A 19121-nucleotide genomic window follows, 5' to 3' on the forward strand; every position below is an offset into this window, starting at 1 on the left:
TGCCTCTGCGCTGGAAAGATTTTCCGGATCGGATGACGTTATCTCCCGTTGGCTTCAAAGGCGTGCTGGGCAATGTTCCAAGGCTTTATACTCTTTCTCCATGTGCAGACCCTTACTTAGGTAAATCATGCCATTCCAAACAAAGAAAAGAAGATCCAATGTCATGCTGACTCTTTCACACAGAAATAGTATACAATGCCCATTTCGCAGTTGCCCTTAACTTGTCTTGTCTTAAGATGCTTGTCTAGCAATTCTAAATGCTGGGCCCCTGTACGTAATCTAGCTTTGTGTTAGCTATACATGTGAGAAGAAAAAAAAAGCAGATTTAAAATATTTGCACAGAGCACAGTGACACATTAAACATATTCTGATTACAACACCTCTGACATTCTCTGACAGGAACATCATCTTCATCTGTCATGACGACTCATACAAGTTACTTCCACTTTCTGTAACAGATCACTGAAGAATATTGCGGTCTAACTGTCTATATATGCAGTTCCCAAACATCTACACAGCATTCCCCTGTCCACCTCCATGAAAGAGAAACAGGGAAAGACTCATTACTTTTCAGTCCGTCCTTGTATGTTCAATAGGGCTCTTTTTAGAAGACTTTTTAGGTGTAGACCCAGCTTTAAGTGAAATTCACTCATGGCTGAGTCCAGACGTATTATACATTCTTCGCAGTCCTTGATACTTCACGGGAGAAACTCCGTGTCGTTCATGTGTTGGTGCATCATAGCACTTGATATTTCACAGGGTACAAAAAGTTTCTGTGGTGGTTCTCCACACCACTCAGAACTCACGCGCACTTCAGAACAGGTCATCCACCTGATGCTAAACATGTTTGGGCCCCACCAGTACTTGGATGGGAGACCATCTAAAAAAAGCTTAAGTTGCAGCAGGGGGCACTTACCCTGTGGTCTGAATATGGATCCCAATGCCCCAGTGCAGCAGTTATGTAAATATGGAGTCAACAACAACATTTATTTATATAGCACATTTTCATACAAGTGATGTAGCTCAAAGTGCTTTACAGGATGGAGAAAGAGGAAAAAGACAAAATATAAAAAAAAATAGACACTACTAATTAACATAGACTAAAAGTAAGGTCCGATGGCCAGGGAGGACAACTCCAGATGGCTGGAGAAAAAAAAACAAAATCTGCAGGGGTTCCAGGCCACAAGACCACCCAGCCCCCTCTAGGCATCCTACCTAACATAAATGATCTCAATCAGTCCTCATGGTTTTCAGGCTTTACATGGAAGAACATGATGATGGTCATGTGGATGGCCATGTGGTCATTGTGGTGTTATGGGTCCACAGCTCGTGGAGAAAAGGCCATTGATTTTAAATAAATAATCAGCGCACCCGAGGCAGCTTCGTGAGGGGGGCGTTGTTGTAGCGAGCCGCGGGCAGTCGTCGATGTGGGCGTTTCTCACCGTGTGCACAGGTGAGGAACTGCCCACATTCGTGATTGCTCCCGTGGCTAATGCTGCAGCTGTGATGGCCCCTCACGTTTTTAAAAGAAGCGCAAGTCGGTTGGGGAGAGAGAGAGAGAATCGATCGGAGAGAAAGGAAAGGAGAGGACGGAGGTTACAGGGAGCGTGGAAGCAAGCGGTGCAGGAGAGAGACGGACACGCGGAGCGTGTGGTGAGCGCGATCGAGCGCTCGTGGGCAGCTGCGAGGAAGCTGGGTGTTAGGCCGACACCCAGGTGTTTGTGTAGATGTCGCTCCCGCTGAGCGATCCGGTAGCGGGAGTGACAAGGTGAAAGCGACGGGCCGCAGAGAGGCCATGGAAAAGGCAGCGGAAGTCGGGAGACTTGGTGATGGAATCCCCAACGTGGGTGACCTGGCCGTTGAGGGTAATCAAGTCTCGGGACTGGGATGAGTGCCAGACCGAAGCCAGGGATCGGGAGGTCTCCAGTCTCGAGCGTGTGATGTAGGAGGGCAGCTGCAGAGAGCGTCTTGCCTGCTGCTAAGCCCGTACGGGATAAGCAGGTGAGACGCATACAGAAAAGAAGCACCAAGCTTATTTGTTTTTGTTTTTAAAGACAGCTTCCTGATCATTTTAACCTCTCGATTTTAAGGATTGTTTTTTTCTATTGAGTTTTAACCCCCACGTGTTCTTTTAATGGATTATTTATTTATTTATTGAAGAACTTGAAGATCTGCACTATTTATGGAACACTGTTTTTGATTTGATGGACAATTATAAATAAAAGCACTGTTGCACATTTTGTATACCTTCCCCTTGCTGGAATCATTTGCCTCCATTGACTAGCTCACTCGGTTACATTATCGACGGTGTTGGGTTCGAGTGCTTCCAATAGCAATGGGAGTGTGGAGCCAGAACCCACATCGTCACATTTGGTGGCAGCGGTGGGATGAGCTAGCAGTGGAGGCCAGAAGAGGAGACAGAGCAGCAAGCGGGATTGGTAACTGACTTTGTATGGAAGAACCCACGTACCCAAGCCGGAGGAGGACATTTTTAAGGACTGAGCTTTTTAAGTACATTTATTTATTGCTGGTTTTTATTTGTCTTTTAAAGTTCTTATTCTTTTAATGTCCTGTTTTTATGAAGGGGGCTTGGGTTGGATTGTTTTAGTGGGATTGTTTTAGTGCTTTTATTGGTTTTAGTGCAGTGTAGAGTGGCCGAGCTGTGGACCTGAGCTCCAGTTGCATTGGGTTGGCAGTGGTGTGGAGCCTTCCCATGCAACTGGAGTTTTATGGGGGGTGGAATGTGGTGTTATGGGTCCACAGCTCGTGGAGAAAAGGCCATTGATTTTAAATAAATAATCACCGCACCCAGGCGGCCGTGAGGGGGCGTTGTTGTAGCGAGCAGCGAGGCAGTCGTCGATGTGGGCGTTTCTCACCGTGTGCACAGGTGAGGAACTGCCCACATTCGTGATTGCTCCCGTGGCTAATGCTGCAGCTGTGATGGCCCCTCACGTTTTTAAAAGAAGCGCAAGTCGGTTGGGGAGAGAGAGAGAGAGAATCGATCGGAGAGAAAGGAAAGGAGAGGACGGAGGTTACAGGGAGCGTGGAAGCAAGCGGTGCAGGAGAGAGACGGACACGCGGCGGTGGTGAGCGCGCGATCGAGCTCGTGGGCAGCTGCGAGGAAGCTGGGTGTTAGGCCGACACCCAGGTGTTTGTGTAGATGTCGCCCCGCTGAGCGATCCGTAGCGGGAGTGACAAGGTGAAAGCGACGGGCCGCAGAGAGGCCATGGAAAAGGCAGCGGAAGTCGGGAGACTTGGTGATGGAATCCCCAACGTGGGTGACCTGGCCGTTGAGGGTAATCAAGTCTCGGGGACTGGGATGAGTGCCAGACCGAAGCCAGGGATCGGGAGGTCTCCAGTCTCGAGCGTGTGATATAGGAGGGCAGCTGCAGAGAGCTTCTTGCCTGCTGCTAAGCCCGTACGGGATAAGCAGGTGAGACGCATACAGAAAAGAAGCACCAAGCTTATTTGTTTTTGTTTTTAAAGACAGCTTCCTGATCATTTTAACCTCTCGATTTTAAGGATTGTTTTTTTCTATTGAGTTTTAACCCCCACGTGTTCTTTTAATGGATTATTTATTTATTTATTGAAGAACTTGAAGATCTGCACTATTTATGGAACACTGTTTTTGATTTGATGGACAATTATAAATAAAAGCACTGTTGCACTTTTTGTATACCTTCCCCTTGCTGGAATCATTTGCCTCCATTGACTAGCTCACTCGGTTACATTATCGACGGTGTTGGGTTCGAGTGCTTCCAATAGCAATGGGAGTGTGGAGCCAGAACCCACATCGTCACAGTCATATGGCGATGTAAAACCAAGGTCCTCAATCGCTGTGGTCATTAAGATCGCTGGGTATCCTTTGTAAAGAGCAGGGTGCATCCCGATATCCTGGCTAATTTGCTCACCATGGCCTTGTCATTCTGGCCCTCTAATCATCCCGTGTCTCTCATTGGCTCTCTCTCTCTCACACCCATTCATCACCTAACAGCTAATGTGTGGTGAGTCTACCAGCACCATAATTCTGGTGGGTGCTACACATTGGTGCTGGTGGTTGAAGTGGCTCCCCTCTCACTGAAGTGCTTTGAATAAAGAGAAAAGTGCTATATATATTGCAGAGGTCGCCCGGCCACAGATAGACACGACAACGCTGTGTCCACAAGACACACGTTTATTTTCACAACTATTTACAATATTCACATGATTGCACAGTCCTTGGTTCCTTCGGCCGCCTCCACTCCCGTCTCGCAAGCTCCGTCCTTCTTCCACCCGACTCCGGCTCCCCTAATGGAGTGAGGCGGCCCCTTTTATCTTGTCCCGGATGTGCTCCAGGTGCCTGACGATGAACTTCTGGCAGCACTCCCCAGTGTGCTGCCCTAGCACCCTGAAGCGCTGTCCCCCAGGGATCAAGGACCATCCGGGTTCCCAGGGAAAATAAGTGTCGCTCTCCCGATTCCTCCTTCCTCCAGGCGTCCTGGTGGAGCTGGGTTCCTGGCTGTCTATCACAATGTGTAAAGATTATTATTATTAAAGGGAGATTGAATAAATGAGTTGTAACTGATAAGTACCAGCTCATGTGTTGTTCACATCTTCTAGTCAGTACAAATAATTAGAGGGAAACTTGGTTACAAGATCTTTAAGTCCCACATACAGCCAGAATATTTAAAAAAGCCTTCTTCTTTCGGTTGCTCCCATTAGGGGTTGCCACAGTGGATCATCTTCTTCCATATCTTTCTGTCGTCTCCATCTTGTTCTGTCACACCCATCACCTGAATGTCCTCTCTCACAACATCCATAAACCTTCTCTTAGGCCTTCCTCTTTTCCTCTTCCCTGGCAGCTCTATCCTTCACATCCTTCTCCCAATTTGCCCAGCATCTCTCCTCTGCACTTGATCAAACCAACGCAATCTTGCCTCTCTGACTTTGTCTCCCAACAGAATATCTAAAAAGGCCTCCGGATTGAAAATCAAAATAGGATTGTCTGATTTGCTTGTTAAACTAAAAGGCGACTGTAATGGCAGCTACAGCTGAAGATCTAGCCAGGAGGAGTCCAAGTATGACAAAATGTTTTACAGTTGGCACAGTTTTCCAGGTCCTTTAAAAATTACCATCGCCCTTCTGAAATAAACTGTAGCACAAGAAAAGGACACATCATGTCAGTCGGAGCAAACTTTTTAATACTTTTTAAAATCCTTTTCTTATTTATTTGGTTACATAATTTGCATCCATGGTTTTCTTAGACTTTCACTAAGAGCTTGATTGCTGCTTAATGAAAGAGATGAAAATATCACAAGAAACTAGAAATTAAATAAAACAACTTTAAGCCTCAGATGAAAACTATTGTGTGCCTTCACAGAGTTTTCTAAGAGCCACTCGGCTTCAATGGAGCAAAGACAGATAGCGCCCACAGCAATGGGAGTATCAGAGAGTTTTAACAGCTGCTGGGCCTAATAAATACTTCATTCTTCTACTGTAACACTGGTTCAAGTTCACAGCAGTCGTCAAAAAAATCAGGGGTGTATGGCACATAAAAAATGCGACAGGAAACCAAGAAAAGCCTTCCTTAAGCAAGCCTCGAATCCTTTTAAAATGAACCATATGTAACCTGTTACTTCTAACAAAAGCTATGCCTAAACAAAGCTTTGTGTTCTCCAAACAAAAGGAACCCTAAAGAGTTCCCTTAACTGATTCTCCTGATCTGCACAAAGTAAAGGCCAATCACAGGAACCCCCTGCTGAGGGAGTAATTTGAAAGTGTCTTTTTACAAGAGTTGAGTCTGGTCTCTCCTGAACTAGGTATCATTCTGTCATCAGAACAATTCAGTGTCAGGTTAGACTGAATAGCAACAACAACCCCAAAACAATCCTCAGATAACTTGGGGTACCCGGACCGGACAACACTGCAGGTTTTACTTACAGAAATAACAAAATCCACCACTGCAGATTGTTAAAGCAAATGGACAATGGGTCTAAATACCAAAATATTTGTAAAAGACACACCAGGGCAGTGGGCTGATACCAACACTGGACTGAGCACTGTCCACACGGATTTGTCACCGTTTCTATCAAATGCTTAGCTCATCAGTTCTTATCAGACACTAGATGGTATAAACCATCGTGACAGGAAGTTTCATGGACTCTACTAGGCACAGGCCAGAATTCACATGAGAAGGACCAGAGAATGCGGAGACTAGGCAAAACCTTATTCGAACAAAAGCATTGGAGCGAAAACTTGAGTGAGCAGGATGTGAATGTATTCTTAAGCAAAAACAGGATTGTGCAACATTTCTTCGGCTCCATCCACACTACTACATCTTCGTTTGAAAATGCAGGCATTATTCTCTATTTTAGCGTTTCGTCCACACTAATCGCCGAAAACGTAGACTTCTGAAAACGCTCTCCAGAGCCATTTACTCATGAAAATGCAGCTTTGGTGTTGAGGTGCAACTAAGCAAACACCTCATTTTTTCGAAAATGCAAACTATAATCACACTCTGATTTGTTCATGCTCATTACACGACTCTTTCCTGATTGGATCCTGCTTGTTACAATATCTCACTCCTTCAGTGGTCACTCTTCACAAAAGAAAACGTTGTGGTGCCTGGAAGGACCGGGAGAGGGACAATACCTACCCTGGACCATGAGAACACAGCCACCCTGGTCTGCATTGGTTCCACGGGATCAGAGCTTAGAAGCTCATCCCTGTTGGGGCCCGTGGCCTCCGCCAGGGGGCGCCAGGAAGATTGTGGAGCCCTGGATCGCAACACTTCCGCCACACTCAGAAGTGCTGCCAGAAGAAATTCCAGGCACACCCGGAGTGCTTCCGGGTGCTCGTGCAGCACTTCCACCACACCAGGAAGTGCCTCCGGAAGATCATCACGAAGCACCTGGAGCACATCCGGGGCGTTATAAAAGGGGCCGCCTAACTCCATTAGTCAAGCCAGAGTCGGGTGGAAGAGGACAGAGCTTGCGAGTGGAGGAGTAGAGGCGGCAGGAGACTTGTGAGAAGAGAGGAGGAGAAGAAGAGACTGTGAGTGATATAGGTGATTTGAGCATTGTGAGGTGCTGTATATTACAGTGAATATAATTTAACGTGTGTGTTTTTTGGACAATTGGTGTCTGTCTGTCTGTGTCCTTGGGTTGAACTTCCACACCATATATCAACGTACCGGAACATACAGTAGAGGAAGGAGTTGCTTTCCATTGAAGTTGTTGTGTTGCTTACCTATATACAGTACGTCTAAATTGTGTTTTGTATAGTTTGAATTCTGCAAACATGCACAAAGGGCTAATAATTCATCTATGGCAACAGTTTTGTGATTAATCTTATGGCCAGTGACATTACCAGTTTTGGGTAAGACGAAAGGTGCTATATAAATAAAACGTATTATTATTAAGATCTCTATGCTGCATGCTTGCACAGTGTAGGTGGGTGACTGTGTTTTCGGTCATTTTAGTGTGGACGGAGGTACAGTGGGTACGAAAAGTATTCAGACCCCCTTCAATTTTTCACTCTTTGTTATATTGCAGCCATTTGCGAAAATCATTTCAATTAATTTTTTTCCTCATTAATGTACATACAGCACCCCATATTGACGGACAAAAAAAAGAATTTTTGAAATTGTTGCAGATTTATTAAGAAAGAAAAACTGAAATATCACATGGTCCTAAGTATTCAGACCCTTTGCTGTGACACTCATATATTTAACTCAGGTGCTTTCCATTTCTTCTGATCATCCTTGAGATCACCTTCATTTGAGTCCAGCTGTGTTTGATTATACTGATTGGACTTGATTAGGAAAGCCACACACCTGTCTATATAAGACCTTACAGCTCACAATGCATGTCAGAGCAAATGAGAATCATGAGGTCAAAGGAACTGCCTGAAGAGCTCAGAGACAGAATTGTGGCAAGGCACAGATGGCACAGATCTGGCCAAGGTTACAAAAAAATTTCTGCTGCACTTAAGGTTCCCAAGAGCATAGTGGCCTCCATAATCCTTAAATGGAAGACGATTGGAACGACCAGAACCCTTCCTAGAGCTGGCCTTCCGACCAAGCTGAGCTACCGGGGAAGAGCCTTGGTGAGAGAGGTAAAGAAGAACCCAAAGATCACTTTGGCTGAGCTCCAGAGATGCAGTCAGGAGATGGGAGAAAGTTGTAGAAAGTCAACCATCACTGCAGCCCTCCACCAGTCAGGGCTTTATGGCAGAGTGGCCTGTCGGAAGCCTCTCCTCAGTGCAAGACACATGACAGCCCATGGAGTTTGCTAAAAGACACCTGAAGGACTCTGAGATGGTGAGAAATAAGATTCTCTGGTCTGATGAGACCAAGATAGAACTTTTTGGCCTTAATTCTAAGCGGTATGTGTGGAGACAACCAGGCACTGCTCATCACTTGTCCAATACAGTCCCCACAGTGAAGCATGGCGCTGGCAGCATCATGCTGTGGGGGTGTTTTTCAGCTGCAGGGACAGAACGACTGGTTGCAATTGAGGGAAAGATGAATGCGGCCAAGTACAGGGATATCCTGGACAAAAACCTTCTCCAGAGTGCTAAGGACCTCAGACTGGGCCGAAGGTTTACCTTCCAACAAGACAATGACCCTAAGCACACAGCTAAAATAACGAAGGAGTGGCTTCACAACAACTCTGTGACTGTTCTTGAATGGCCCAGCCAGAGCCCTGACTTAAACCCAATTGAGCATCTCTGGAGAGAACTAAAAATGGCTGTCCACCAACGTTTACCATCCAACCTGACAGAACTGGAGAGGATCTGCAAGGAGGAATGGCAGAGGATCCCCAAATCCAGGTGTGAAAAACTTGTTGCATCTTTCCCAAGAAGACTCATGGCTGTATTAGCTCAAAAGGGTGCTTCTACTAAATACTGAGCAAAGGGTCTGAATACTTAGGACCATGTGATATTTCAGTTTTTCTTTTTTAATAAATCTGCAACAATTTCAAAAATTCTTTTTTTGTCTGTCAATATGGGGTGCTGTGTGTACATTAATGAGGGAAAAATTAATTTAAATGATTTTAGCAAATGGCTGCAATATAGCAAAGAGTGAAAAATTGAAGGGGGTCTGAATACTTTCCGTACCCACTGTACTTTTGTAAATTATGTGGGAATCCTAGTGTTTTAAATAAAAATGCAGTAGTTTGGACATAGTCTTCATGCTAAGTAACAAAAAGGGACAATCCCTGTACATGCTATGAAATTTCTACATAATCCTTCCTTTATGGAACCTGCTTCATCTAGTTTCAGATATGGGTTCCCTGGGCCAATCCCTGCAGTGATGGTTGCCAGTCCATCACAGATTTCAAACACACACACACACACACACACACATACAATGCCACTTACCATTATTGGGCACTGAAATGAGAAATATTCAATGCTGAGTACTCAGCAGCAAAACATTTTTAGCTCAAGTAAATTAATGCAATGCAAGGTGATGGTGCAAGGAACCCTATCAGAATTGGCTGATGCTAAGAGTAGTGTCCAGCAGGGGGCAGTGCTAGGGCTGATTCTATTTTTAATATATATAAATGGTTTGGATAAAGCTGATTAAGTTTGTTAAGTGGATTGGCAGATAAACTGGAATCTATTGAGTCATTACAGAGGGACTTGGATAGTATACAGGATCTGGCTGATTTGTGGCAGAAGAAATTTAATGTCAGTAAATGTAAAGTATTACACATAGGAAGTAAAAATGTGAGGTTTGAATACACAATGGGAGGTCTGAAAATCGAGAGTACACCTTATGAGAAGGATTTAGGAGTCGTAGTGGACTCTAAGCTATCGACTTTCAGACAGTGTACAGAAGCCATTAAGAAGGCAAACAGAATGTTAGGTTATATAGCGCCTTGATGTGTGGAGTTCAAGTCACAGGAGGTTCTTCTCAAACTTTATAACGCACTGGTGAGGCCTCATCTGGAGTTCTGTGTGCAGTTTTGGTCTCCAGGCTACAAAAAGGACATATAGCAGCACTAGAAAAGGTCCAGAGAAGAGCGACCAGGATGATTCAGGGCTACAGGGGATGAGTTATGAGGAAAGACTAAAAGAGCTGAACCTTTACAATTTAAACAGAAGAAGATGAAGAGGAGACCTGACTGAAGTGTTTAAAATTATGAAGGGAATTAGTACAGTGGATCACAAATTAAAATGAGTTCATCAAGAACACGGGGACACAGTTGGATACTTAAGGGGAAATTTTACACAAACATTAGGAGGTTTTTTTTCAAACTGAGAAACACAGACTCATGGAATGAGCAATCAAGTAGTGTGGTAGACAGTAGGACTTCAGGGACCTTCAAAACTCAACTTGATGTTATTTTAGAAGAATTAAATGGACAGGACTGCTGAGCTTTGTTGGGCTAAATGGTCTGTTCTCATCCAGATTGTTCTAATGTTGTAATTTGTCAGCATCATTAAATGAATCTTCTTCTTTCGGCTGCTCCCGTTAGGATTTGCCACAGCGGATTACCTTCTTCCACATCTTGTTCTGTTACACCCATTACCTGCTTGTCCTTTCTCACCACATCCATAAACCTTCGCTGAGGCCTTCCTCTTTTCTTCTTCCCTGGCAGCTCTATCCTTAGCACCATTCTCCCAATATACTCAGCATCTCTCCTCTGCACATGTCCAAACCAACAAAATCTCGCCTCTCTGACTTTGTCTCCCAACCATCCAACTTGAGCTAACCCTTTAATGTCCTCATTTCCAATCCTGTCCATCCTCGTCACACCCAATGCAAATCTTAGCATCTTTAACTCTGCCACCTCCAGCTCTGTCTCCTGCTTTCTGGTCAGTGCCACCGTCTCCAACACACATAACATACCTGGTCTCTCTACCGTCCTGTAGACCTTCCCTTTCACTCTTGCTGATACCCGTCTGTCACAAATCACTCCTGACACTCTTCTCCACCCATTCCACCCTGCCAGCACTCTCTTCTTCATCTCTCTTCCACAATCCCCATTACTCTGTACTGTTGATCTCAAGTATTTAAACTCATCCACTTTCGCCAACTCTACTCCCTGCATCCTCACCATTCCACTGACCTCCCTCTCATTCACACACACGTATTCTGTCTTCTTCCTACTGACCTTCATTCCTCTCCTCTCTAGAGCATATCTCCACCTCTCCAGGGTCTCCGCAACCTGCTCCCTACTATTGCTACAGATCACAATGTCATCAGCAAATATCATAGTCCACGGGGACTCCTGTCTAATCTTGTCTGTCAGCCTGTCCCTCACCATTGTAAATAAGAAAGGGCTCAGAGTTGATCCCTGATGTAATCCCATCTCCAAGTTTTATGCATCCGTCACTCCTACTGCAGACCTCACCACTATCGCACTTCCCTCGTACATATCCTGTGCAACTCTTACATACTTCTCTGCCACTCCCGACTTCCTCATATAATACCACAACTCCTCTCTCCTCACCCTGTCATATGCTTTCTCCAGGTCCACAAAGACGCAATGCAGCTCCTTCTGGCCTTCTCTAAACTTCCCCATAAACATCCTCAGAGCAAACATTGCATCTGTGCTGCTTTTTCTTGGCATGAAACCATACTGCTGCTCACTAATCATCACCTCACTTCTTAAACGAGCTTCCACTACTCTTTCCCATAACTTCATGCTGTGGCTCATCAATTTTATTCCCCTGTAGTTACTTCAGTCCTGCACATCCCCCTTATTCTTAAATATCAGCACCAGTACACTTCTTCTTTACTCCTTAGGCATCCTCTCACTTTCCAAGATTCCATTAAACAATCTGGTTAGTAACTCCAGTGCCATCTCTCCTAAACATCTCCATGCTTCCATAGGTATGTCATCTGGACCAACAGCCTTTTCATCCTCTTCATAGCTGTCTTTACTTCCTCCTTGCTAATCTGTTGCACTTCCAGATTCATTATCTCCACATCATCCAACCTCTTCTCTCTTTCGTTCTCTTTATTCATCAGCCTCTCAAAGTACTCTTTTCATCTGCTCACCACTCTCCTCGTTTGTGAATATGTTTCCATCTTTATCCTTTATCACCCTAACCTGCTACACATCTTTCCCAGCTCGGTCCCTCTGTCTAGCCCATCGGTCCTTTTCTCCCTCCTTAGTGTCCAACTTATCATACAACTCATCATACGCCTTTTCTTTAGCCTTTGCCACCTCTCTCTTCACACTTGCACCTTGTCTCCTTGTACTCTTGTCTACTTTCTGCATCTCTCTAACTATCCCACTTCTTCTTTGCCATCCTCTTCCTCTGGATACTCTCCTGTATTTCCTCATTCCACCACCAGGTTTCCAGTTCCTCCTTCCTCTTTCCAGATGTCACACCATACCTACCCATCACCTCCTCATCTCCACTGTTCCCTTCACCAACATGCCCATTGAAATTCGCTCCAATCACCACTTTCTGTCCCTTGGGTACACTGTTCATCACTTCATCCAACTCATTCCAAAAATCTTCTTTCTCACCCATTGCACACTCAACTTGCGGTGCATATGCACTAACAACATTCGTTATCGCACCTCCAATTTCCAGCTTCATAATCATTACTCTGTCTGACACTCGTTTCACCTCCAAAACACTCTTGACATACTGTTCCTTCAGAATAACCCCTACTCCATTTCTCCTCCCATCCACACCATGATAGAACAATTTGAATCCACTTCCGATCCACCTGGCCTTACTCCCCTTCCATTTAGTCTCTTCCACACACAACATATCAACCTTCCTTCTCTCCATCATATCTGCTAACTCTCTCCCCTTACCAGTCATACTGCCAACATTCAAAGTTTCTACCCTCAGTTCCACTCTCTTTACTTTCCTCCTCTCCTCCTGCTTCCGGACATGTCTCCCACTCTTCTTCTCCTTCTTTGGCCAACAGTAGCTCAATTTCTGCCAGCACCCTATTGGCTAACAGTACTGGTGGCGGTCGTTGTTAACCTGGGGCTCGACCGATCCGGTATGGAAATTTGTATTGTTGTCCACATATTGATTTGGCAAAATTTTACACCGGATGCTCTTCCTGACATAACCCAACAAACAGACGTTCAGGACACAAAGTAAAAGCACCCAGAAGACTTTTAATTATTTTCTTCTTAATAATCGTGCCAAAGCACCACAGCCACAATGAACATAAATAGAACAATCACAATCACAATTCTGTCTCCTCCACACCTCCCAGCAAGCTTTGTCCACCTCCACCCAACTCTGGCTCACTTGCTCGGTTCACAGCAGTCCTTTATGTAGTTCTTGACCCAGAAGTGTTGATGAGTCACGTGGATGGAAGGTCAGATAGAGAACTTGTAATTTCTTTAGCCCGGAAGTACTTCTGTGCTTCCATCCCCGTGACTTTGGAGTACTTTTGGGCTATGTAAACAGTAGGCACTTCTCAGTCTCCCTGCAGCATCTCCTGGCAGCACCCATGGTACCCAGCAGGACTATGAAACCGAACTCCAGATCCCATGGTGCCCTGTGGGAATCCAGGGCACTGCTATGCTACAGAGAAGCTGCCAACTAGCATCCGGGGGATGGCGGTGTCCCAAAGCAGCTGTCTTCCCCCATCCTTCCACTTCAGCTGGGGTTGAGCTGCCGGCCGTCTCCTACAACATAAAGAAAATACTGTTCACAGTATTCCATTGTGGTGGATGGCTGGGGGCCATGCCCAGCTGGGACGCGTGGAAGGACCTGGACATGGACTATACCTCCCCTGGGCCACGAGAGGGCAGCCGCCCTGGTTTCTATGGGGGCCACGGGAATGGAGCATAGAAGCTCAACCCTATTGGGGCCAGTGGTCACCACAGCGGGGCCCCCGAGGATTGTGTAGCCCTGGACATCAGCACTTCCGCCACTACCCGGAAGTGCTGATGGAAGGAATTCCAAGGACACCCTGAGTGCTTCCGGGTGCCACACCAGGAAGTGCCGCTGGAAGATCATCAAGGAGCACCTGGAACACATCCGGGTGCTTATAAAAGAGGCTGCCTTTCTCCACTAGGCAGCCGGAGTTGGGAGGAGGAAGATGAAGCTCATGTGTGGAGGGGTAAAGGCGGCAGAAGTAGAAGAGTAGAGAAAGAAGGGACTAAGTTGGGGTGTATTAGAGCACTGTGTATGTGCAGGACATTTTGTAAATAAGCAGTGTGTGTTTTGGTACATTCGGTGTATGTCTGTCTATGCCCAGGGGCTGTCTTATCGCACCATATTCCAGCTTACTCACTCCAATTGTCAAATGTGTTGTGCAGGATGTTGAAAAAATAAATCGTAACCCTGATGCCATTCAGTGCATTGTTGAACTTGCCCACATTCAATCCACTCAGATGTCTGGGTGACAATTTATTTATCAACTTAACTTGTTAAATCCAATCCAGCTGCCACTTGACTGAAATGGCGCAGAACCGATGACACTGAAGTCACCTTTTATTTTTTTTTTAGAACAGATACACAAGTTACTGTAAAAATTGATTGGGGTGCAGCCCAGGTCTGCTTTGCTTTGCTTGTTTATTTTATTTTATTTATTTTTTTATGGTTTTTGTGTCCCCCGCCCCATCTCCTCCCCACTTACAGGTTCAGTGAAAGAGACGCGGCTGAAGCAACAGAGAACACCCCGGCGACGTTGCCAGCAGCCTAAAGTGCTCAACAGCCCGGAGGACAGCCTGTACTATAACCAGCTAAATGTGAGTTCAAAGTGGCGCTGCAGCTCTTTGTCTGACTTTGTTTCCAGATGATAATACAATTAAATCTACCTGTGCCAGAGCCGGCAGCCCCGCCCCCACACTTTTCTGTCTCTTGTCTTGAACATGTGCTTATGTTCTTTATCTGTTGCTTTCATGTCAGGATGTCTGCCTTCACGGTGAATAATTGATGTGGTTTATCAAAGCCAAGCAAGATGCATGCTTCATCAGGCTCACTTGAGCCCTTTGATCAAAAAAAATTATGCTGTGACTTCTGATATTATCAGCATCTGCTTGCATTCAACACAAAATCACTTTGAATTAAAAATTAATGACTCGCTGCTCATCTTTTGACTGTGTGCTCTTGGCCCTTTCCACAGAGAACTCTGGATTACCAAGGGAGCAAGAGGAAGCCAAGAAAACTCGGGTAAATAACTGCAAAACCCAAACACCCCCCAACACCCCACCCCACTCCTCCTCTCCCAGTTTAAGCAACTATAAACAGAGCAGACCCTTTGTGGCTTTACAGAAATTCAGGAACTTTAGTTTCTTATTTGTGTTGATGAAGCGAGCTGTTCACGTTGAGTGAAGAATGAAGTAATAAAATCAGCGTCCACATAAAGGGGCCGAATCACCCATCCTACCCATCACAGTCTGATAACAGCTTGGCAGCAAGCGGTGCCGTGTTCCTTATTGTGATAAAGTGGGATTAAAGGTCTAGTGGGCATTTGTGATGTTCTCTACCTGTAGGTCACTGATCTCTCTAGATCAGGGGTGGGCAGTGTCAGTCCTGGAGGGCCGCAGTGGCTGCAGGTTTTCATTCCAACCCAACTACTTCATTAGAAACCAATGGTTGCCAATTTCTGCCCTTGTCTGCAGTGTTAGGTTCCTATATCGTAGATTGTTTTTTCCTTTACAAGGCTATCCAAATAATGTGAAGCCTAAAATGGATAATTTTCAGTCTGTTGCATTTTTCTCTTAAGTGTTCTCAGTCAGTCAGTCATTATGCAACCCACTATATCCTAACAAGGGTCATGGGGGTCTGCTGGAGCCAATCCCAGCCAACAGGCAGGAACAAATCCCGAGCAGGGCGCCAGCCCACAGCAGGGCACCCACACCTCAAACACAATTTAGGATTGCCAATGCACCTAACCTGCATGTCTTTGGACTGTGACAGGAAACCGGAGCACCAGGAGGAAACCCACGCAGACACGAGGAGAACATGCCAACTCCACGCAGGGAGGACCCGGGAAGCAAAGCCAGGTCTCCTTACTGTGAGGCAGCAGCGCTACCACTGTGCCACCCCTTAAGTGTTTTATTCAACCAAATAGTTCATGATGAATCCATGCGGGTGTGAGTGGAAACACGTTCGATGGAGAACTGCTGGCTCCTCGATCATTTACATCTTACTGCTAAATAAGAAGCCATTAAAAACAGGCAATGCAGCAGTTTAAGACTGAAATAAGCAATTAAGGACAGAGAACCTTAACAAGTGAGACCACTAAAATGAAGAATCAAAATGTCACAAGCCTGATCAGCAATAATTGACTTCTTATTAAGAAAATGGGCTGGAACAAAAACCTCCAGGACCGACACTGCCCACCCTTGTTCTAGATGGATCATAAGCTTACGTTAAAACAAAACAAAAAATTACATCAGCCATCGCATTAATACTGTTTGAAGATTTCAGTTCTGCACCCAGTCAAAGGGACATTTTGCTCCAATATAATTAGGAATTAAAACGGCAGACATAAGTCCGGTTACAAGCAGATAACAACCCATAAGTACTGCAACGCACGCTTCGTTAAGAAAGAAAGTGAACATGGACAAATTCCTCAAATACCTCACAGCATCAACCTACTCCAAGCTCTTCCAATTCCGTATCAACCTCACAAGATTAATCCCAAAAACCTGTGTAGTGGCTGGAAGCGCTCTGCCTCTACATGAATACGCAACAGTTGTATATACAGTAGTTTAAGCACATTCAATAAAAAAAAATCTGTAGTTTTTGCCTGCATTGAGAAAACATTGTCTGGAGTGTTTTCTTTCCTCGCAGGGCATGACAGCTGAACTAAATAGGAATTTTAAAAGAACATACGACCCAGACTTTCTGAGACACAGATTGACTTTTACTGTGAGGTTTGGTGAGCAACAGACTTTGTGCGTTATCTGCAGTGTGATATTATTAAAAGAAAGAATGAAGCTTTTCAAATTATAAAGACATTTAGAAATAAAACATGAAACTTACAGAAGACGACATAGCAGCACTAGAAAAACTCCAGAGAAGAGCGACTAGGCTGATTCCAGGGCTACAGGGGATGAGTTATGAGGAAAGATTAAAAGAGCTGAGCCTTTACAGTTTAAACAAAATAAGATGAAGAGGAGACCTGACTGAAGTGTTTAAAATTATGAAGGGAATTCGTCCAGTGGATCGAGATGGTGACTTTAAAATGAGTTCATCAAGAACACGGGGACACAGCTGGAAACTTGTGAAGGGGAAATTTCACACAAACATTAGAAAGTTTTTCCTTACACAGTTTACCACAGACACTTGTATTGAGAAGTCAAGCAAAATGACACCTTTTATTGGCTAACTAAAAAGATGGCAATATGCAAACTTACAAGGCAACTCAGGCCCCTTCTTCAGGCAAGATGTAATCATATTTTGTAATTACATCTTGCCTGAAGAAGGGGCCTGAGTTGCCTTGTAAGTTTGCATATTGCCATCTTTTTAGTTAGTCAATGAAAGGTTTCATTTTGCTTGATTTCTCACTACATTCATAATAGCTAACATGATACAACATCCTAGTACCACACACAGACACATGGAATAAGCAACCAAGTAGCGTGGGTGACAGTAGGACTTAGGGACCTTCAAAACTAAACTTGATGATATTTTGGAGGAGTTAAATGGATAGGACTGCTGAACTTTCTTGGGCTGAATGGCCTGTTCTCCTCGAAATTATCATAATGTTCTAGTAAGTCATCAGCCAGTAAACTAAAAGACATTCCTCTGTGTCATCTCTTCATTTAGTTACCCCTGATGTTGACAAACTTATGAGAATCAAACATGTCCAGGTGACTTATTTAAAAGACAGATGGACATTAAATTTGACTTCGTATTAAAGTCCCATGTGTCAAGTTATATCTGTCTATCAAGCTATTATATAAAGCCCTTCATCTATCTATCTATCTATCTATCTATCTATCTATCTATCTATCTATCTATCTATCTATCTATCTATCTATCTATCTATCTATCTATCTCAAATAGTGACTTTTATATCCATCTGTCTATCTATAACTCCAAAAATCAGGAGCGGTCTCCCCTATACTTTCTCTTATACTCAGATATGGGGATGGATATTTGAGGAGTAAACCACAAGACAATGGTTATATTTTTATACCATTAAAGAAACAAATCAAATTAATAATATATTGAACAATTATTATAAAAGTAAAGTTGAATAAATGAGACTCTGCAGCTGCCTGAATAAAAGGTAAAGTACCACTTCCGGTTAACAGAAATAACCCAAAAGTTGACAGAAATCTATGTTTTATACCTAATACTTGTATGCAAAATTTGGTTGACCGAAGTGAAAGCGTACTTGTGTTTACATACACAGACAGACACACAGACATAACTCCAAAAATGGCATTTTTGGACTCAGGGGGGGTTTAAAATGTCGAGCTTCATCAAAATCTCAATATCAAATCTTCGGATTATTCCAATACTTTCCCTAACACTTCATATATGAGAATAAAAAGCATAGGATGTTTAAACAGAAGTAATGTGAGGTTGGAAGACTACAGTAGTGTGCTGGGAATGGAAATTATGAGGTTAAATGTTTTTATTTACATTTTTCTTTGCAGCCAAATTAAAGTACTGGATGGAGAAGACGAGTACTATAGACTGCTGTCAGTCGTTGAATGCGTCTCTGAGGAAGAGAATCCGCCCAGTCCTTCTCCACCCACTCTCACAATGGGACCAGTTGTTGCTCAAAGCTAAGTCTGGCTTGGATGTAAGTGGCTGGTGCAAGTTTGTTCAAGTTTCTTTTATTTTCTGTTATTTTTTAAGAGGAGTGAAATATGTACAGATCACTTATTCATTATGGTTGTGCTAATTAAAAAAAATCATCCTTCATCACCAAAACGCATCACAGTTTTTCACATTTTTTTTTTTTTAAGCTCCAGCAGACCCCCGTGACCCTGTAGTTAGGATATAGTGGGTTGGATAATGAATGAATAGGAGATGAATCCTAAAGAGATAATCTGGCCTTCAGCTCAGTTTTCCTTTCATTGACTTACTATGTGTTCATGAGCCAGCGGTACTCCAGGTACACAACTATGGAAATACACTCACTGAACAAATTGTTCATCTCGCTAAACTAATTCTGTGTATGGCCTCCATTTGCTCACAAAACAGCCGCAATTCTTTGTAGCATGGACTTC

The 19121-nt window shown here is 44.2% G+C and overlaps 1 protein-coding gene across 1 annotated transcript in view; it reads left to right on the forward strand.

The window, feature by feature from the left end:
- The window catches only part of myo3b (myosin IIIB), a 524448-nt gene extending 505631 nt beyond the window's left edge, over window positions 1–18817 (forward strand). Inside the window, exons 27-29 of the mRNA XM_039757595.1 lie at window positions 14563–14672; window positions 15050–15096; window positions 18543–18817. Of these exons, the coding sequence (XP_039613529.1) occupies window positions 14563–14672; window positions 15050–15096; window positions 18543–18678 (293 nt within the window). The 3' untranslated portion in view covers window positions 18679–18817. The remainder of the gene's footprint in view (window positions 1–14562; window positions 14673–15049; window positions 15097–18542) is intronic.
- The last annotated feature ends 304 nt before the right edge of the window (window positions 18818–19121 follow it).

Source organism: Polypterus senegalus, chromosome 6 (genome assembly GCF_016835505.1).
Source record: "Polypterus senegalus isolate Bchr_013 chromosome 6, ASM1683550v1, whole genome shotgun sequence".
Classification (NCBI taxonomy): Eukaryota; Metazoa; Chordata; class Cladistia; order Polypteriformes; family Polypteridae; genus Polypterus; species Polypterus senegalus.